This window comes from Syngnathus scovelli, chromosome 8 (assembly GCF_024217435.2).
Source record: "Syngnathus scovelli strain Florida chromosome 8, RoL_Ssco_1.2, whole genome shotgun sequence".
In the NCBI taxonomy this organism is placed as follows: domain Eukaryota; kingdom Metazoa; phylum Chordata; class Actinopteri; order Syngnathiformes; family Syngnathidae; genus Syngnathus; species Syngnathus scovelli.
The window spans coordinates 10,464,677-10,486,163 of record NC_090854.1 but is presented as its reverse complement, the minus strand read 5'-3'; the positions used below and the strand labels follow the sequence as shown (position 1 = coordinate 10,486,163).

At 42.1% G+C, this 21,487-nt stretch overlaps 2 protein-coding genes across 3 annotated transcripts; one reads left to right on the top strand and one right to left on the bottom strand.

The window, feature by feature from the left end:
- Positions 1-219: 219 nt before the first annotated feature.
- spopla (speckle type BTB/POZ protein like a) lies at positions 220-7,135 on the top strand. Of its 2 annotated transcripts, none has more exons than XM_049728160.2 (12): positions 220-411; positions 1,450-1,533; positions 2,159-2,272; positions 2,375-2,496; positions 2,823-2,974; positions 3,064-3,191; positions 3,285-3,462; positions 4,019-4,074; positions 4,149-4,271; positions 4,616-4,758; positions 4,877-4,930; positions 5,698-7,135. In XM_049728160.2, the coding sequence occupies exons 3-12, from the start codon at positions 2,195-2,197 to the stop codon at positions 5,840-5,842; spliced, it is 1,179 nt and encodes a 392-aa protein (XP_049584117.1). In that variant the 5' UTR covers positions 220-411; positions 1,450-1,533; positions 2,159-2,194; the 3' UTR covers positions 5,843-7,135. The 2 variants fall into 2 exon arrangements, with proteins under 2 accessions (XP_049584117.1, XP_049584118.1); XM_049728161.2 differs by lacking the exon at positions 220-411 and adding an exon at positions 529-673.
- Positions 7,136-7,890: 755 nt separating this feature from the next.
- On the bottom strand, positions 7,891-21,249 carry nxph2a (neurexophilin 2a). Its single transcript, XM_049728162.2, has 3 exons — positions 20,700-21,249; positions 20,463-20,627; positions 7,891-10,287 (listed from the first exon to the last, which is right to left on the bottom strand). Exons 2-3 carry the CDS (start codon positions 20,505-20,507, stop codon positions 9,544-9,546), a joined length of 789 nt encoding a protein of 262 aa, XP_049584119.1. The 5' UTR covers positions 20,508-20,627; positions 20,700-21,249; the 3' UTR covers positions 7,891-9,543.
- Positions 21,250-21,487: the final 238 nt, after the last annotated feature.

The following is a 21,487-nucleotide window of genomic DNA, read 5'->3' as shown; positions in this document are numbered from 1 at the left end:
CTTAAGAGAGGAACAACCTGGTCCTGGAGGAAAACTTACATCAGCACCTTTCACTAGCTCGCCGAGGTATAGAATCGTCCTCAAGCTGCGCAAATTGTCATTCTTTTGCAAATAGCTTATGATGACGTAATGAATTGATTTTGAATTAATAATAATCAAAATGTTACTCGTATGTTGACGTTTGTCGGCTTCGAAAATTGCGCGTGCGCAGTAGACGCCACCTAGCGTGCTAAGATAGCAACCAAATCAGCCAGAGACAGTACGCTTAGCTAGCTCAGATATAAATTAGACAAAGAAACCTTGTGAAGAGTCTCACTGAAAAAGAGTCCAAAGTAACGGATGGTGACAGGAGCGCCTGTGACACTAAGCGACGTACCTTACTCGATACATACGGAAGTATGAAATTGAAAGGTACGCCGTCACGATGAATTTTCCAACTTTTTTGGCAGGCGCTGTACATATTAGCTCAGGCTAGCTGCTAGTTAGCCGACGTTGTTTTCTCACCAGCATATTGCATCGAAACGTGAAGGCTTACGTTAGCTTCATCGGCTAGCATTCTGTCAAAGGAGCTGCAAAGGCCCTTTGTTTTATACTATGTCAAGATATTCTGAGTTAGTTTAGTACTTGATTTATTTGTTGGATTGCTCCACGGCAGCGACATCGATATACAAGTGTGTGTTAACACGAAGACAAATACGTCCTTAATGTTTGTGTCAAGCTAGCTGATTGTTGTTAGCAGCATTTACGGTCAAAAGCTAACGAGAAAGCAACACTACCCTTGCTAGTGAGAACTTAAAATGCTAGTTTGGATTAAGTACGATCGCGCTAGTTAGTAGACTTTCTCGTCTTGATGTGAGTTGATGGAAATAACTTACTTTTTTTTGTTTGTTTGTATTTTGGGAAATTGCAGTCGTGTTAAATAGGGCGTTAATGATGGTTAATACGCGAGACAATATTGATCGAAAACGGTGTTGACAATCTGATGTAGTGTGTCACTGAAGTGATGTTAACATTTCAGTTAACCCTCCAGTATCAAGAATGTTTCATGGAGTTTCTGTTCTTTTAATTGGTCAAAATGTCTTGATTTCATGCAAACAAGCTAAGTGCCAGTTGCATCATTGTCGTTTGAATGGCAAAGCAGCCAGAATCTAAATTGGGCTTACTCTTATTGAAGCATTTCCAGATGAATGTTTTGCTTTTCATTCAATATGGTCTGCTTCAACAGCATTAAATACAAATAGATGACTCAATAATTGTAATGCAAGGTATTCATAGCCCAAACTAACTACACATAAATGAATGATAATGGCTGATTTTACAACATTTATTTTAGTAATTCTTTTTCATATGAGTAGTGAAACTTCACTCAGACACATGTGCTAGTAATCTGAAAGCTCTAATTTGAGACACTAGGTGATTTCCAAGTCCTTTGCTCTTTTTTCCTTGTAGGCTGAAACATGAAGATGGGACCATGAAGTATCCTGTGAAAAACTAGACATAGACCACCTTTTATTTACTTAAAACTGCTCAGAGGTGAGACGTTAGTTCACATTTGTAAATTCTACTATGTTGCTGCTACATTGTATGTTTGTTTGTAAAATTGACCACAAAGTCTAACCAAAGTTTGGAGGTACTAGCAGAGTTACATTTGCATTCAGCAGTGGCGGCTCACATAAGCACTACATTGGATTGTCTCCTGGTAGCAAAGCCAGACAACCTGTTAGATCAGTCCTGCGAGGGAGATTAGGGTATAATAACTCTAGCATTCACAAATATACCCCTGAACAAACAATCCTTCTTTGGTCATATGCTCTTGTTAACTGTGGCATTGACTCCACAGAGCAGAGTCAGGCAATCCATTTCACATTTGCAATTGTTGTCGAGTGCCACAGCAACATGCTCCGAGGTGTGTTCCTGCCAAAACAGTGATTTATTTACAAGTTGGAAAGGTTTGACTCGAGTTATGTCTTTAAATATTTTGGCAAGGTTGCCTTGTCTTGCCTGTACAACTCCATAATAAAAAAAGCATGAGAGAGCTCAGGAAAGTCTGAACTGACTGAGCATTTGTGATTGTTGACTGGAATTTTGCTTCAAAGTCAGTTTTTTTGTGAGATGAAATTCAATTTCTGCCCAAATATTTTTTTTTTGCACCATCTAGTGCTTTAGAGACACGAGTGCTACCTCCAAAGTGGTGATGTCACGGGTCCCCACCCCCCCTCCTCCTGGGGAGATGTCAAGTGGACCTGTGGCAGAGAGCTGGTGTTACACACAGGTTGGAAGCAATCAGCACTTGGCTTCGCTTCTCTTCGCGGAAGCATATCATCATGTTCCGTCATACTAAACACGCTTCATGTTTCTTTTTTTTGGCCCCAAGGTCAAGGTTGTCAAATTTTCCTACATGTGGACCATAAACAACTTTAGCTTTTGCAGAGAAGAAATGGGGGAGGTGCTGAAGAGTTCAACCTTCTCCTCGGGCCCCAACGACAAGATGAAGTGGTCCGTGACTCATTTCTACTTATATATTATATAAATGTAATATTAGAACCTCTAAGAAAGGGGTGTTATTTATTATTGTGATTATTTTTTTTTTTAATATATACATTGCAGTCTCTTTTATGTGTTCCCCCCAAAAATTGCAAAGCGTGGTACAAAAGCACCGTAAATAGTCAGCATGCCTTTTGTAGTTGCATGATAATTGGTCGGTGTGTCATAAGCGGGAGGCTCATCCCCGAAGGCCTGACACGATTGTTTTGGCAAAATTAGTTGCCAGCGTGTCACTTCCTTTTTTGAACACTCCTGATGGCTTTCTGCCTCCTTGACAGGTGTCTGCGAGTCAATCCAAAGGGACTCGATGATGAAAGCAAAGATTATCTGTCATTGTATTTACTTCTCGTTAGTTGTCCAAAAAGTGAAGTCAGAGCAAAGTTTAAGTTTTCTTTGCTGAATGCTAAACGAGAGGAGACAAAAGCGATGGGTAAGGGACATCATCATCATGCACTTGTGCCGCTCCGGTTTGAAAAAATCCGAAAGCCATATTTGTTTTTGTTTTTTTTGTTGTTGCAGAAAGCCAAAGAGCCTACAGGTTTGTCCAAGGCAAAGACTGGGGCTTTAAAAAGTTCATCAGGAGAGATTTCCTCCTAGATGAAGCCAACGGACTTCTGCCTGATGACAAACTTACGCTTTTCTGTGAGGTAATTGCTCAACTTGAACTGTTCCTCTGCAACTAACCAAAGGTTCTCCTCTCCAACGGTGCTACCAACAATGCATTGTTGTCGTCTGAGCAGGTCAGCGTTGTCCAGGACTCTGTGAACGTTTCTGGTCATTCCAACATGAACATGCTGAAGGTACCTGAGTGTCAGCTGTCTGATGACTTGGGTAACCTTTGGGAGTGTTCACGCTTCACCGACTGCAGCCTCTACGTGGGAGGCCAGGAGTTCAAAGCCCACAAATCCATCCTGGCAGGTATGAAGGACTTGAGTGGGTGCTTTGCAACGCTTTGTCTCAAACCGTTTTATAACTTGCTTGTTATGAAGTTGCCATTAGGAATGTGGCGGGGTTCTAATGTAATTGCAATACCTTGACATGAAGATTCTTCCTGCCTGCAAATCCATTAGGGAGGCGTGATTTATCCTGCCTTGTAAATGTTGCTCTGAGGGCATTTAACAAGCGCCCATGACAGAGAAGTGCTGAAAATGGCCTTTGTGAGACCTGTGGCCTCCCTCACAGAGCCATAGGCACCTTGAAAGGCTACCGGGGGGGGTCGGAAACTCCTGGCTGGTCTGAAGCAGCCAAAAGCTGCTAATCCACCCAACTACCCTGCTTGACCCGAGCGAGACTGAAAGCCTTGCTGACTATTCCAGCACTGTGTCCATTCGACATGGTGCCAGCAGCTGCTGGGGTAAAAGTGGACCACGCAGCACAAATTGTGATTCAACACGTTGACAAGTCCTGTACACCGCTGAAGAAGGTTTTTGTTGACTGCGTTTATATTTATCACTCTTGGATCTATTTCTCATAGCAAGGTCGCCTGTCTTCAACGCGATGTTTGAGCATGAAATGGAAGAGAGTAAAAAGGTACAAAGTGACTCACTACTAACTTTATTTAGAATGTTATTTTTATTTTGTCTAATGTTTACCCCTCCTCCTAGAACCGTGTCGATATAAGCGACGTGGACCCTGACGTCTTCAAGGAAATGATGGGCTTCATCTACACAGGGAAGGCCCCAAACCTGGAAAAGATGGCAGACAACCTGCTGGCAGCTGCAGACAAAGTAAGCAGAAAAATAATTTACTCTTGCAAACCTGCATATTGGAAACTGTCATACGTCAGTGTTATTTTTATTCTCTTTCTTTTTGTCTTGCTCCTGTATTAATAATCTCTTTCCGAATAGTGGTGAGCAATATGAATGTTGTCTAAGGCTAAATGTCTCAATACTTTTGTGTAGATTGTGTACTTCCGGTTTAGCACTGAGCTTTTCCTTCCTCACCATTATTTTAGTCACAGTCTGCTGGAATCACTGGATAGGATGTTATTTCACCTGTGTGCTATGGTTTGGCGTTATTAGACAATAGCTTAGCGGGTAGCTAAGCGTTTGCTCTCTCCGTGCATTTCCAGTACGCTCTGGAGCGTCTAAAAGTCATGTGTGAAGAGGCCCTGTGCAACAGCCTCTCGGTGGAGAATGTGGCCGACAACCTCATCCTCGCAGACTTGCACAGTGCCGAGCAGCTCAAAGCACAAGCCATAGATTTTATCAACAGGCAAGTATCTCTGTAGAAGAAGAAGGGGGAGGCGGGGAGAAAACCTCCCGTGATGAATTTCTGCTGCCATTTCTGTTTACCATCCCAGAATGCTTACCTTTTTATCTCCTTGCCATAGGTGCAGTGTCCTCAGACAGCTGGGCTGTAAAGATGGAAAGAACTGGAATAGCAAGTATGTAATTAGCTGATATGTGACACAAGATGAATAACGCACGCTTATCTGAGTCCCTCGCAGATGCATTAGAATTCATTGTTTTAGCCCTGGCGGGACGGCACACTATTTGCCTTTTCACTTTGAGGCGTCGTATCATTGTGTCCAAGTTATTAATAGACTTGTACCTGGAGAAACTCCGCAAATGAAGCCCTTTTCTCCCATTTTGTGAGCGGAGGGTGGTCGCCAAGTTTGCTAAGCCAATGAATATTCTTGTGCTTTCATGGCACCTTGAAGCTGGGCTCCATTTCATGCGCCTACATCTCACTGGGGTGGTTGTGTAATGTGCTCTAACAAGTCTGGAGTAATCGGCAAGCTATCATAGTGTGATTGTGACTGGTTGGCTGTCTTGAAAAATGTAATGTGAACATGTGCAGAGGATCAAGAATATATTACATATAGTACTGGTATGTTGTCTCCGTGTTGCTGCACCATTTGTGTTCAGTCTTTTGTTGTGGCAACGCAGATGCGATCTAGTGTTGAAATTAAGATAACAGACTGTTTTTTTTAAATACATTGAATTTTTTTATATATCAACTGGGAGCAGCATTAAATAGCCTGAAGTTGAGTTTGAGTGAAAGAAAAAAAAAAATATATATATATATATATCTATCATATTAACTTAATTTTCATGTCAAGTCCCAAGCCACTTACTTGCTTCGGCATGTCATTTCTGTTCATTGATTTTTAATGTCTGTGCATTAAGCTGATTGTGTTTGTGCTCGCAGCCACGCTACAGACATAATGGAGACCGCCGGCTGGAAGTCAATGATCCAGTCACACCCTCACTTGGTGGCCGAGGCCTTCCGTGCCCTGGCCTCAGCGCAGTGCCCGCCCTTCGGTCCTCCCCGGAAGCGTCTAAAACAGTCGTGACGGACCGGGACTCCCTGGCTCTGCAGAAGAAAAGACTAGTTAGGATGCCACTCTCTCTCTTTTTATTTTGTTTATTTTTTATTTTTTATTTTTTTTTAATTCCACCAAAACTGAACACACTTGAATGGAGAAGAGTGGCCTTTTCTCACCATGGATGTGGGGGAGGCTGGCACAATGGACTTGGGGGACGGGGGTCTGAAGAAAAGAAAAAAAGACTGTCTTGTCTTGTTTTACTGCCCTGAATGACTTGTGTTCAGGGTGGGTAGCAAGTCAAGCTGTCTGACACTGTGTTTTTTTTTCTTTTCCTGTAATTCTTCAAAATGGCCTTAATATATCTGCCATTGCTCTGGAGTTGCTCCGGAGTTCATTTTGTCTATTTTACTCTGTGCCTGCCTTGTCACAAAGACCAGGCCCTCCTCCAGGTTGCACTAGTTCCCGTCAATAGTCGTTTTCATATGGAGTTCGATAGGAACGTAACAAAAGGTTGAACTAAATGGGAAATATTATATATTTGTAATGTTTAGCCCGTTTTGTGACCAGACATTAAAGAGCATGAACACTTTCAGTGCAAGGTCAGTTCTTAACACTTTTTAAAAGATGTGTATGCCCCATATTGATGGCACCATTTCTATGTAAATGACAGCTGGAAGCATCTTCAGAAGACCATTGTATGGGGTCTGTTGTGTTGCGTCTGTGTGGGGACTATAAAACAAAATCACCCATTTCGGAAGACCCTGTGTCAATTGACTCGTATGAAATAATGGAAGCATTGACATGTATTTAACCAGGCTCAACTCTAAACGACATATTCCGCTCATGTCTGTGAACCAGCTTCAATTCAATTGGAACAACAATACTTTAGTATTGCCAACTTGCAAATATGTATTCTCATGATATTGTGGTTTAGTCAAAAGTGGAAAGACTAATGCATGGTCATGTTATTGTTGAGGAAAGTGTCTAAGAACGTTTTTTTTTTTTTTTTTCTGACATTGGTGCAGAATTAAAAGAATTGATTATGTACAAAACAAACCGGTCGTCTTAACATGCTTGGAAGACGTGCAGGATGCTGCGCATCACTTCTGCCGGCGATGTCATTGTTCAGAATGAGAGCTTGTCCTTTTTGTTTGGGCGCATCGTAGCGTGGACGTGACACAAACACCAGGGGTGTTTGTACAGTAAGTGGGCAGCATCATTCTGTGTCATGTCAACATGTTGAAATGTATGTTGGGAAGCAGCGGGACGGAAATTGTCCCCAGGACTGGCTGCGTTAAGCAATTAAAACATTTTCCAACACTCGTGTCAATTTTTTTCTTTTTAAATTCAGATGGTTATGTTTTTCCCCACACTGCTGATGACTAGTTCTTGTTTTTAAGGTGACCAAAGCGAGCGAGAGCCACATGACGTAAAGGCTAACGAAGTATTCAAAGTGGATTGAATGGCGACAGACGTGCACCTGCTGGCCCTGCTTCCTTTCATCATCCTCTTTTTGGCTCAGTCGAAAATGTCTGCAAAGGCTTTGCAAGACTTCAAAAGTGGTGAGTTTAAGATTATTGTAAAGCCAGTACAATACAACACTAAATTAATACTACACTTAGACGCATTTGTGCTTTCATGAATTAATGTGGCTTGTCAATTCAAATTCCAGCACTGATGCAGGCACATTTTTGTTAGTGTTATTTTTATGTAGTCAAAATTAGTCTTCACATTGGTAATGGTATCCCCGTCCTAAGTGTGAGTGATAGAAAGATGCGGCCACGTCGGTCAGGGCGACCTGGGAGTGTGTTGATGGTGCAGGAGAGGATACCTGGCCCTGATCAGATAAGAGTAATGGAAGCCAATGAAAAGAAGCCTGTCGCCTGCGGCCCCAGCAGAATGGATGTGCTCCCTGAGGTGTACCTCTGGTATCACACGCGCCTGCGGACACAGATGTATTGGCTATTAAGAGGCCTCAGTAAAATGCATTTGTGAAAACGCTGTTTACTCTGCCGCCACGTCCTTGTGGGAATAAAATATAAAAATAGAGGCGACAAATGTGAGCACAGACAAACTTTGTGAAGTTTAAATCAACTTTAATGCCATAAATTGACAATTGAATACTTGGCTATTAAAGTAACCCCAAAAAATAACATTTGTACTTACAGTATACACAGCACAGGGCTCCTTTAGAACAAACTTAAGTAAAAAGGGGACAGTCTAAAATGCTTAATGTAAAAAAGCTTAACATCGTTCGTTCTTCAAAAATCGTGAACAATCGTAAATCATCACTACCAATGCCCACTTCAACCAAGGCAAAATGGCCGCCCCCGTGAGATGGATAAAGATTACGGTATTCAGACTAGTGGGGTCACACATAGCGTATTCAAAGAAAATATTTGACTTCACTTCTCCTTTAAGCTTTTTTACATTTGTGTTAAGCATTCTATACTGTCACAGGAAAGAAAGCAATCAGGAAGTCAAATAGTTACATTGGACATTTATCTACATGTGATACAAACACCAGAATTAAGAGGAACAGTACACTCGGGAGCTGTACAAGATTTCTTTTTGAAATGAGTGACTTCATATATGAAGCCGTAGGGTTTTGTTTTTGGACACTTTCATACACAGAATTTACACAGAAGGAGGAGGAAGTCAAAAAACATCAACTCAGATTGAGTTCTTTTCTTATGATACAAGTCCTCTCCTGCAAGGATCTTTTACTGTACAGCTTGCTCATGGAGGGGGAGACATGAAATACAGAAGCCCAAATCCAATGTGTGGCCTTGAACTGTCTTAATGGTCAAAGCACATGACACACTTCACTATGAAAACAATTGATTTAAAAAAAAAAATACAAATAGATTTGATTTTTTTAAAAAAAAGTCTAATCGGCCTGTTGTACAGTTTTATGCATTTTGTATTTCCTTAATGAATCTCCTTCCATGTTCATATTTTATCTCCCCACACATTGAAACATAACGAAATGAAGCCAGTTAAATATTGATAACTGTCTGTCAGACACACTTGAATACAGAAAGATGCCTTCATGTTCATCTGGAAAACAGAGTGCGCCTTAATGATGATGATGGTGGTGGTGGTGAAGAATGAGAGCACAATTAGACATTTAGTAAGCGGGCAGAGTGACATTTGCTAATGATTAATGATTCCTCTCGCCTCCTTTTGTGAGGTAGCACTTAATATTAACCTCGGTCCATCAATAAATGCCTTGATAAGAGAGAAAGATTGAACGCCGGTTGTCAGGGTGTGTCTATTATTCACAGCTCCTTTGTGCTAAAAAGCTTTCGAACTAAGAAAAATCTCAAATAATAAGACGTGGTGATAAATGATACTCGTTTCATTCTATAAGTGTAGTTTGACAATGTTGTAAGTGGAGAGCGTCTCCACTCGCTTGTGGTTGCACATCTGGACAACATCCTAATTAGCTATCAGACGTGCCCTTCTCATGCAATTGACCTCTTAGTTACCCCAGTGAAGCTGAGAAAAGACGGCCAGAGAAATTTTTTTTGTTTGTTTTTTATCTAAAGTAGCCTTTAAATAAAGTTGCACACCTCCATTTTTCTGTATGTGGCCCTCAGAGGACAATATTTGGACACCACTGGCTTAGAGGCTGACAAGCATGATCTGAAGGTCAAACAAAAGGTGCACAAGTGCACACACACAAAGACACATACACACACAAATAGACACACAGGTGAGCCACGTCATCCCGTGGAGGAATACGGCGTGTCACTGTGGTAGTTGTAGTCAGGGCAGACCTTCTGCACCAGTTTATAGTCCACACTGTAGAAGGCGATATAAATGCATATGACCTTGAAGGGCTTGGAGCAGAGCCAGGAGACGTGACTCTGCGTCTGCTCCTGATAGCAAACCTTGGACGGATCGAAACTGCACAGCGCCGTCTTCTTGTTGCGGTCCGTCTTCTCGTACTCGATGCGGCAATTGAAGGACTTGGTGTCTTTGGTCTCCAGCGTGGACTGTTGGGCCATTTCGAACTCCACCACCTTGGAGGGCGGCACCAGGCTGACTGACACGTTGCCCAGGCCCGTGGAGTTGTGGCGGAAGTAAACGCTAAAGGTGCCGTTGCCGTGGTCCACGATCTTGCCCGTGATCAGCAGGTTGAGTTTGACCGTCTTGATGTTGGAGTGGAAGTCGCCCCACCCGAACATCTTTTTGAACTTGCCGGTCTTGACGATGGGCCTGCGTTTAGTTCTGGCCTGGGGATCTTGAACATCTGTCTGGTTAGATAACCAGTCCCAGAAGTCCTCCATGTTCTGTATGTAGGACATTTCCCTCACGTCGCTCTTGAACCCAGGGGAGGCCCGGGCGAACAAACGCAAAGGGTTGAGGATCCGAGGACTGGCACCCGTGGGGGACGACAGTTTGTGTGTGACGTCCCCCCACTCCATCAACTCTGAGGTTCCCCCGCGTACTTTGCTGGATGCGGCCTTCGGAGAAAACACAAAACACACAAGCGGTGCAAATGAGCAATTATGCAAATGAATATTCATTCAGTGTCGCAGCAGACATGAAACCTTTGTCCTTGTTATCACGCTGGATGAAGCTTTGGCAAATTAGCTTGTCACGCTAATGGCTAACTCTGTGGCTAATACCACCGATACTAAGTGTTGAAAATGACTGATTGATGATTCGATGATAAGGTTGAACAAACAATCTGACTTTGGAGGTATGAGGACTCCGCTTGTACAAACCAGCACGGATATTCTTTGCTGTTGGGTGCCGCCCAACGTTGACATGTAATGGCAGCCAACAATAAAACAAGCTTATCATATAGTAAGTATGCGCTAAGCGCTCATCCAGATGCAGCAATGAACTGTGATCCTCCTTGTGCCGCAAAGCTGTTTAGCCTCAGGAGCGATTCCTGGTCCACTTCAGATAAAGCGTTAATAATTCACCGCAATAAGCTTAGCTAGTTTTATTCGTAATTAGCGTCGGCTTTCCCCAGGCCCGGTTGCGGGGATCACTGCAAGAAGCAGATGTTGAAAGCACTGAGAGCAGTGGCTGTTTAAACTCTCGCTGAGCTGCTGTGCGCTACTTGCAGAGTAATTACCATTTTGCTGTAAGCCCAAGTGAAGCGCATGTGTACGGAACTAACAAACTAGGTCTGTCTGCTAAGAGTTACATAAAACCTTTCCATTCCACAGCATATGGAATGGAAATTCACAAAAAATAAAACACAAAATGTTTTAACTCTACCTTACTGAATATTGGAATAAAAAAAATGACAAATTCATGACTTAGCCGATTTTTCAGGCACATGTACTTTGCTTTGGTATTTATTTTTTTGATAACTTTTTAATATTGATCTGTGTTTGAAACAAATATCTGCACTTTTAGCGAAGATATGGGGAATATCGATTTAGTGGCAAATATGCCTGAGCTAATGTTAGCTAGCGAAACAAATATCTGTACTTTTAGCGAAGATATGGGGAATATTGATTTAGTGGCAAATATGCTTGAGCTAATGTTAGCTAGCTTTTTTTTTTTACACGGCATACTCAGTAAGTCTGCTGTTCTGGTTTTTTTTGGCGAAACAAATTATTTACTGATGTTGAAGCAAATCACTCTTTAGCAAATGATCAATTTGAGATTAGTAATATTAACTGACCAATAAATTCTTACAAAATAGGCAAGCGGTATCAAAATGTCTGTCTTTACTCGTGACCCTTGTTCCAACGATGAACGAGTTCCAGCCGGGGTAACCAAATGTTCACTCCTAAAGTGAGCTTTGTATGATATGTTTATAATGCAAATGAGAGGAGAGGTTTAAGTATGATGAGCAACTGGGGAAATTGCAGTGGCAACAAGGGGATAAGGAGAGGACATATCGACTTAAATGCTCCAAGACAGATGAAGCACGGAGAACCTGAAATCCTTCACTGATGTCTAAGCTTCAAGTTGCCGCTCTCTCACTGTCACTCTGTAATGACGCACACACACACACACACACACACACACACGCTCATTTAGGCACAAGAAAGAAATAGCTATGAGAGAAGGAAAAAAGAGGAAAAAAATCTTTCTTTTTGTACAACAAAACACAAGGAAAATATGAGGCAAGGTCTTATGAAGGAGAATCTACAAAAAGCTTAATTAAGATTTCTTAATCGGTGCTAGCGTGCTAGAAGCTTTTCAGAGGCGACTTGAAAAGACGGAGACATTATAATGGTAATAAGTGCAGCCTTGTAGGAGTTTGAGAACTCATTTCAACAGCAGCGCAAAGTAAAAGGCGAGAGGCAAACATTGGCATTATGAGTGACACACACACACACACACAAGCCTGACTGAGCCTGTCACACTCATTTACTATAATCATGCATAATTAACACTCCTGAGGTAACTCAGTAGTGACTAACAAATAATTACACATCATAAATCAACAACCTGATTAGGTGTCACTACAGACAAGTGCAGCAGTGTTTATGGAGGTACTATGTAAGACGACAGGAATTGTGCTACTATTAAATAATTGCAAGCAATTTACATTTTCGATGCATTAGATTATGTTTTAGATTGTATATATTTTTTGTGACATGATCTGATAAGTTTTCACTTAGTAATGTAATCAATAGACTAAATGCAAAATATATTGTATAGAAATGACTAGACGCAAATAATAAGCACAATATAGTAGAATTTCTAGGTAAAGGTGAGAATTTGGCAAAAAAAAAAAGGGCACTGTAACTTTAAACATAAAATATTTCATTTTGCTACTGTTTTGTTGTTTTATTTAACTAAAAAAATCGTTTTCATTATTTTCTTTTATATTTATCAACTAGATTTAACCTTGACACGCGCACTGACGGCAAACAATTCTGGGAAAAAAAAAATGAAATCTGCATTGTGCAAATGGAGAAAAGAACTTGAGGGAACCTTAATGCAATTTTTTCCCAGCAAAGCCACTTCATTTGTATTTTAATTAGACCGTAAACTACTTTCTTGATATAAAAAATATATCTTTCCATTAAACGAGATTAAATTATGCTTCACGTCCCTCCATGCACATGTACTTCATTGTGTGCAGATCAATATAGTCAAGAGATTTTGTTAAAACTTGAATTCTCCCAGCACACTGAAGATGGATCAGCCTCGACATCAATCCGTAATGAGCGCTGCCGAACCGACGGGCTGTTTGTCCCGTGGGTAGGCGGATCTTTTCGAGCCTGACATAAAGGTAATTGCTACAGTGACCACAACTAGCCTCTAGAAGGATATTAAGAAGCCACTGACATCTGGATCTTCTGAAAAGATGCCGTCGACTCGCCTGCCGTGATGGGCTAAGGCGGCATTTTGAAGCTTGTGATAGAAAAAGTGTTGAGAGCTTGCTATGTCTTCATTCATTTGCAAACTTGCTAACGCAATGCAGTTTATTTTCTAGTCATGACTAAACTGCCCCCCCCTGACATTAAAACCATTGCAAGTCCAGAATCCCCAATCGCCGCATCCTTCCCAAGCCCTCTTTTCCTTCTTATGTTCCGGAGCATATCATTTGTAATGATTCACATCCAGAGCTAGTTGGAGGAGAGAAGGCCCCGGAGGTGCTTAGGCAGTCCCGGCGTGAGCGACAACACGCTGCCAAAGAAGAATGGATTGGTGCTCTGCTCACTGGAACAGCCTCACGCACCAAAGCCATCACTTTCAATCTGAGTGGTGTCCGGGAAGATGCATGGCAGGTGCTTGGCGGATGTGCTGGATCGCTGCAGATCACCCACACTGGAGGCCCCCATGCTCATCACGCAATGACACCATTAGGGGGGGTGAAGTCAGCAAATGCCTTTAGCTTCATGCATTTCCTCCTAACATTCCAACATTTATTGGAAATGTTTTTTTGTTGTCATTGGTGATCATGATGGTGTTTGTGAGACTATTTTTAAGGAAAAAGCCTGAACTAAAAAAAAAAATTCCTGGAGGCAGCAGAGAATAGCAGACTTCATGGTCGACTGAGTGAGCTAAAGGGGAGTTCTCAACTTAAGCTAATGACTGGTGTCATTATCCCAGCAACTAACACATCTGTATTTATTCCTAACCATTTCCTTACTACAGCAGTGTGTCCACCATATTTGTGGACCGCGACGCGACAGAACTATCGGTGTTATTTGCCTCGCTGGACCGGTGCTAATGTTGCCTGGAAATAGTGGAGGGAGAACAAAATATAGTGCTTAACAACCCAGAACGTTTCAGGAGTAGAAGTTTGTTTATGCACATTAACAAGCTCAATTGACTCTGTATTTAAAAAAAAATAAAAAATACTGCTGCATCTGGAGGGGCAACGCCTAGTCACAAGCGTTAAATCAATAAATGGCTTCCAAATGCATCACAATTTATCTTTTCGGCATCTTTGTGTGGTTGTAGCCCACTCTGTGTGACTTTTAAAATTCTGTTTAGGAGATGAAGAAAAGGAGTGGCTAGTAAGCTCGACGAGTTGAGTTATTTGAAAATTTGCAGATTGCCTTGCCTGCTATTTCAAAGAGGCTTATTATAAAATATTACCTGGCTGTTCATTATGTCAGCGAGCTGCTTACATGATACGATTTGCATGAATTACGGCACCGAGCTCTGCTTTAGCCAGCGTGGAGAATGTGATGTGACTGATTGGTCATGTTAGATTGTCTGCTTTTTTGCAACCACAATTTCTATCTTTTTTTTCTCTCCCCTGCTAGGATCAGTGAGCATTTTTAAATGAGAAAAATGATGCGGCAGTAGCCAATTACGTCGGCGACACACTGAGAACGCTACAGCACTCACTCTCAGTCTGGTGTGTGTTTTTTTTTCTCAATTCTAATTCTTTTTTCAGCAGCAAGTAGAAAATTGCAGATGACAGAGTGGATCAATTTGGAATTCAACTTCTATTTCCTTTTTTTGGCACTTACACCATCTGTCCATTTTTTACAAGTTGATGTTGAGGGGAAGCTGGAGTCTATACTAGCTGACTTCGATTGAAAGGCGGACTTACATGAATGGGGGCACAGAGAGGAAATGGAGGTCACATCAGCAGCATGTGAAATTGTGAACTAATGTATGGCCCGTGAGTTTATTCATACAAATGAATTCTGCAAGTCTTCTCGCTAAGAGAAATTTGCTAAAGTCATATCTGCAGGAAGTACGGCCCCATTTTTCAACTTTCTTTTCTAGCATTTTTGCGCCCTCCTAAGATTGTCTTTGCTTTGTCATTGCTTTCAAAAGCAAGGTTATGTAGTACATGTTCATCTCAAAATCCACTTCAAATGTTCTTCTCACTTTTCACCGTCTGTTCTCCTTTGGTGTGTTTAAAAAATATATAAAGGTAGTTCTGAAGGATTTATTATTTTGAAAACTAGGCCTTTTTCAATTCCTATTATTACCTTTGGGAAAAGGCGTTAAGAAATCTGAACAGTTTATTCGGCGTTACGGAAAGACTTAACTTAAAATATTTTAAATTGGGTATTTTTGTAATTTAAAGCCAAAAATGAAATCCCCACCGGAGGGAGACGTTATATAAAATCTTAAATAGCAAAACACGTTATCGATCGTGTTTTGGAATAGGAAATGAAATTGCAGCGATGATGTGTGTTTAGAAAGTGTTCCCGGTAGTCTTGGACAGAAGCCTTCAGGTGAGGCGGATGCCGGCGTTATCTCAACACCTGCCACGCGTGACAGCAGCAGAGCCATAAACACTTCACGTTTTCGACAGGCGTTGCCTTTCAACGCATCATCACTTTCATTTTAATCCCCTTACGCGGTCAAAGCGCCAAGTCCTGCGCAAGCTCCTGACACCTGCAGCATATTTCACACAGTCTGATAGCAGGGATTGGAGGAGGTAATAACAACCTGAAACATATTACCGTCATCTCGACCACTTTGAAACACATTTTTACATTATCATAGATTAACTCGGAGAAATCTTCCTAATACTTGAAGTGTTTTTCAAAAATGAATCCAGTCGTTCCTTTGTAGTTTAAGTGACCTTTTTTTTTGTTTTTGTTTAACATCGTCTTCTCCGTAACTCCTCGCCACAATGAATTTGGATGTTACATCGCAAATACTTTCAGGGTGGATTTGCCCATAAGGGCAGTAAGTGAATTCTGACAGCACAATTGCGCCGCAGTTGATTTCACAGAGGCCGTTCGCTTTGAAGAAGAAACACGAGCGAGTAAAAACGCGCCTTGCTTGTTCCTCGCGGTGGCTCTGAAGACAAGCACTTCACAAGACAAACACAGACGGAGGGGAGCTGACGGCTCTTGGCAAGGCCTGCAAATGACAGGCTGAAGGAAGAAAGGCCTTAAAGCTCAGAGCACAGACGAGGCAAACGTTAATGTGGAAGTAATCAGAAAGGAGATTTCTTGTACTTATTGTAAAGCTGTCACACCTGTCTTTTGTGCAAAATGTACCACAGCTTTAATTAAAGAAGTCGCTCATTTTTCAATGCTTTGACATGTAGCAGGTATGCCTTTTTTAGTCGAGTGTTAATTAGGAACTTTGGATTTCACAATGTGGTGTGTTCGAGGGTGATATGGAAATATAAAAAGTGTCATTGTCTAGCCAGGTCAGTATTTATTTTTTGTAATTACATTAAGTGTTTCATTGTTTAAAATACAAACTATTGACGGAAACGTATGTCAGTTGATTTTAACAATGTAATGTAAGTCAAGTCCAGAATTTTCTTTACAATGTTCTATTATCCCCCTAAACAAGGTATCCTCATTAATATTGTGTTTCTGGAATATGAAAATCCACCGTGTTTTTTTTCATCTCAGTGGCGGCCATTTTGAAAGTTGCTGTCAACATTCTTACTTCCTAACTTTGGTCATGTGACACTGACAAGGTGAGACGTGATTGGTCGTTACCTGATCCCAAAGCAACTGATACAAGTGGCAAAATGGCCGCCTACGGTTATAGATGAAAACAAGTTGTATTTTACTGCTTAATTCATATTTTTTGTTTCTTGTATTTTTTATGATACATTCATTTTATATGAGTAGTATTCTAACTGCTTGGAAAACATGCAATTTACAGCACATAGCATAGCATGACGTCTTTATGGGGCGTCATGTCGCTGGAAATAGTCCAGCGCTATCACGTTTAGTACTTGTCTTGACAACACGATGCATCAGTGTATAGCTACTACACAACTCTGCATTTCCTTATGCCGCTCCACAGTAGCGAAATGCATTTAGTGGCTAAGTTCCCTGTGACGATGTGCATCAGAGGGTGCCGTAATGGTCCTGACCCCGCAGAGTAGTAATGGCACCGCTGTAAGATAGCTGAAGTCGAGATCTAACGTTGCCGCGGGCTTCCATCAAAATTCATAGCTGTGGACCAAGATCGGAGCAACTCAACATCATATTAAACATAATGGATCCTGCGGCAGAGCGGAGAGTTTGAAGTACTCCGAAAACAGGGCTCAGCGCATCAGTTCCCCTTCGCACGCTCACATCACAAGACCAATCATGCCGCTCTTAATTGTTCGACTCAAGCCTTTAATCGTCCATCCCGCCGCCGTTATTGTCAGTGCAAAGGGCAACCGTGTCACACGTATCAATCACTTTCAACTTCCTTCTCTTCTTTTTAAGACCTTTATCGTGAATTGATCGCCGCTACACTCAATTACGCCTGATGATTGGAAAAGAAATAGGTTGCGGGGGCTGAAAACAGTCAATGCCAGCCGCCGCCGCCGCTTTGAGGGGTTCAAGCTGCCGAGATGACAACCTTTGCTGTGGATGTGAGAGACAACACTCGGGCTGTGGGTTGTAAATGCCACAGACAATATTGTTTAGGAGGGATTATGCAGTCAAGCCCCGTGGCCGAAAGCTTGTGACCCCAATATGAGCAAAGATTGGCATCAGCACGGCGCAAAGTTCCCAAATGAATCCTGGAAGGCGCCGCATGCACACACGCAAGTACGCAAGCAAGGCCCTTTAATGCCACAAATCCACGCTTAATCACATCCACAGAGATCCCACTGGCCCGCTTGCCTTTTCCATCTCATATTCTGCTCCTTCTCTACGCGATTGCCGCGCTCCGCTTTGAAAAACTCAAAACTCGAGTTCCACTTTTTTTTTTTTTTTCTCCTCAGCCGCTTTCTTACAAACCAAATCCTGAGAGAGGTTGATGTGAAGACCCGGCAGAGCAGGGATGTGAAGGATATAAACACATTTCTTATTGTCCATCGGGATGGGAAGAGGTTTGGGGGTTGGGGTTGAGGGGGGGCTTGGGGCGCCGGGGTTGGGCGGCGCGGTCCGTAAAAGAGACGAGGACCTTATCACAGCCCGGCAGCTCTGTAATTCGGCGCCATGATAAAATGGCGGCACGGAAAACCTTACAAGGCTGGCACAATCCAAAAACGGATTAGGTTTTTCTGACATAAGCTTCCTGGAAAAACTAATCAATCAGCCCATGCGGCATTATCACAAGCGTGAGATTAAAGAGCCGCTCCTAATCCCCCGCACTGTACATTTTTATTACACTTCTTAGTGTTAGCTGCCTTTAAATGCACAGTATATAAATAATATAGTAAAAGCTAATTGAGCACGGGGAAGGGGAAAAAGGTTATAGCGTCCTCAGAGAGGGACTTTGTGTAGCATTTGTGTTTTGTTCCGAAGAATGGGATCAAGCTGTTGTCCTTGCCAGAGCGCCTTTTGACTTTGAACGAAGGCCTCGTCGCCTCACTCCCAAGTCTGCTTCATACAACAATCACGCACGGAGCAAAATTGCATCAGAGTCTCTGAGACTTTTTGGGGGGGAGCCAAATAAACAAGAGTGTAAAATCGGACCAACTCCCGTGAGAAATGACATGTAATCCGTGAAATCGTCAGACATCAAAGTTGGGGATGAACGCCGAGCGTGTCACTCCGGAGACTCTTGCGAGTAAACAGCCTCGGCTTTGTCTCCCGGAGCGCCGATCTTCTTGGCCGCGAGAAGCGAAGCTTTGTTGTGACATTTTGCCAAAGCGTCGCTAGACACAAAGGCCAAATGGAGTTCGTCAATGTCGTCTTGGAGCACGGCAAAAAACGCCTTCATCCCTGCATGCAATGGGTGCAATAAAGGCGGGGCAAACGTAAGGGATGACGGATGACATCCTGACTTCTCGGTACGTCGTATGTACGTACATTCTTCTGCTGTCTTTGGAGAAGTGCAGCAGATGTCACGGGGAAGAATGGATTCTCCCAGGATGCCACTGACCCGCTTATTTGTCCCCGGGGGTAAAGCACAGATGTCGCGACCAGGGTTATGTTTTCACACTTTGACTCAGATTGGGAGTGTTTCAGTAAGGGAGGGTGAGACGGAAAGTCTCGGTGTGTCACAGTTGGGATACACAAGCGATGTCTATAGACAAGCGTGCCACACCCAAACACATCCTCGCCGTGTTTTTCGGTAACAAACTTCACGTCGGTTTAATTTCTTGGATTTCTCTAAGAGGCTAAGCGTTGTATGATAAGGGCCAATGTGTCGGTCTCCAGCCAGACTGGTGAGTCTGTACCCACTGAGGCATGTAAAGAGAGCCACTCCAGGGGAGCAGTCTGTCTCTTTCACTGGAGGCACGGCTTTTCACCGACAGAGCCACGGCTGATGACTAAAACACGGGTGCAGCTACATCTGCGCACTTAAGGCAACGTTTGAAGACGTGAGGAACTTGGTCAAACGCACGATGGCATTTTCGGTCTAGATGCGATCGTGCCCTTGAAAATAAACATAATCTTGATGGGGCTTACATTACATCAGCAGCTTCCAGGAAAATGAGAGATAAAAGACCTTTGTAAGATTTGGATATTTTCTGCAAGAGCTGATGCCCTTTAGAAAATATATTTGCAGTAAATAGGAAGTTTTTACGGTGACTATCGCCGGTGAGACATAATCGCAACTGTTTACTGAAGGAGAAAAAATTGGAGCTCCAATATGCACCTTTCGTAGTCTGTTTCTCAAGTCATAATTTTCAGGCTCTCCAAAACAGATGATAGGTGATACCCAAAGTCTACATTTTTCAGTGACGACCAACTAAAAAAAAGGTAAGAACAGTAACTATAGTATATCTGACTGCTTTGTTTTTGAATAAATGAGCAGACACAAAACACTACAACTGGTAACATTTTAAAGAACACAAAACCAAAATGATATTGTGTTTTCAAGCCAGACACAAAAGAAAACAAAAAGAGGGCAAATAATGGAATACACTTAAAAAAATATATATCTGTCACAAATTTTAATGTTATACATTATGATATTGTGTTGTATTAAAAAAAAATGTGAGCAAATATAAGTTAATTTATAATGTGGGAAAGACTTCTTAAATGATCATATTTATGACTATGGAGTTGACAAAATTGTGGCACAAAATTAACTACATTTGAATGAATTTTGATTCTGAAAGTAGCCTAAATAATATGTATCATAAAATAAAGAACACCCATATGGCAGTTTTTTCAAGATGTTAAAATGACTACGAAATGAAAAAAAGTAATTTGCTGACTGTTAAATTTTCCCATAATTGCCATTACATTTAAATCATCCGAATTAAAGTTAATTGTGTGATATTGCAGCTATGACGTCAACTGCTACCAGAAAATGTGCAAAAGTCACACCTTAAAAAGTGCCAGATAAAACTTAAACGCAGTAATTCGAGTCTCACCTGGTGCAGGAGAAGTGAAAAGAAGAATATCTTTAGGGCTCCCATTTTTGATGACTTTTTCGGGTGGGGATGTGTTTACTGAAGAAGAGCAATGTTTAAATCCTCTTGAAGATGTGAAGATTTGGGGCAGACGGGCATATGTCGCTCAAACATCTCTGTTGTCAACTGCAGGAGGGAAAAAGAACGTTTTTACACAATTTAAACCGTAAAGAGAGAAATGAAATGAGTTGTACCTACCTTTTGAATGTAATCGCTCACTTAAATGGCAAAAGCATCTCGTGTCACCTGCTTCAATCCACTTAGGCCAAAGTGTCCAAAATCCTGGCTTGTCTACAAAGAAGAGCTACATGGACCAATTAGCACAACGTTCCAAAGTCTACAACAAACCAACAGAGTGGAAATGCTCCTTCCCCGCTACTTAATCCCGACAAATGCTTGAATACAAGGAGGCTGGCTGTCAAGTGAAGTATCCCAGAGTGCGCGCGCCGTGCGCTCTTCTCAACTCAGCACGATCCACCCGCGCGTCTCCCACACACGCGCGCGCAGTCCCGCACTGCATTGACACTCATACGCTTGGTGCCACTGCGACCGCCTTTTGTTTGGGGGGTAACACGTCGCTTGAGATTTAACCCTTTGGAGAGGCGTACATGTGTCTTGTCTATTTCAGGAATAACAAAACAATGAAGTCGCTAGGATTGTGAGCAGGGTTCTGATATTACTCATTTAAAATGACGATTGTGTTATGAATGATTGAGTCATTCAATGCTACTCGACTTTTCATTGAGCAGGTCAACTAATGTGCCCAAGAGGTGCGACTTGGAAAGCAGAACAGATTGCGGCAGCCGCAGGACTTTGGCTCCCTCATGTGGTCGTTGGTATACATTGCGGAAGAGGATGCTCATGATTGTGCACTTGAGGTTAAGGTTTGATATAAGTCATTCTTTCATTTCTTTCTGGAAAACCAGACAAGATGTCACGTGTTTGACTTCTTCAATTATTAAAAGATTGATTTAGCAGCAAAAACA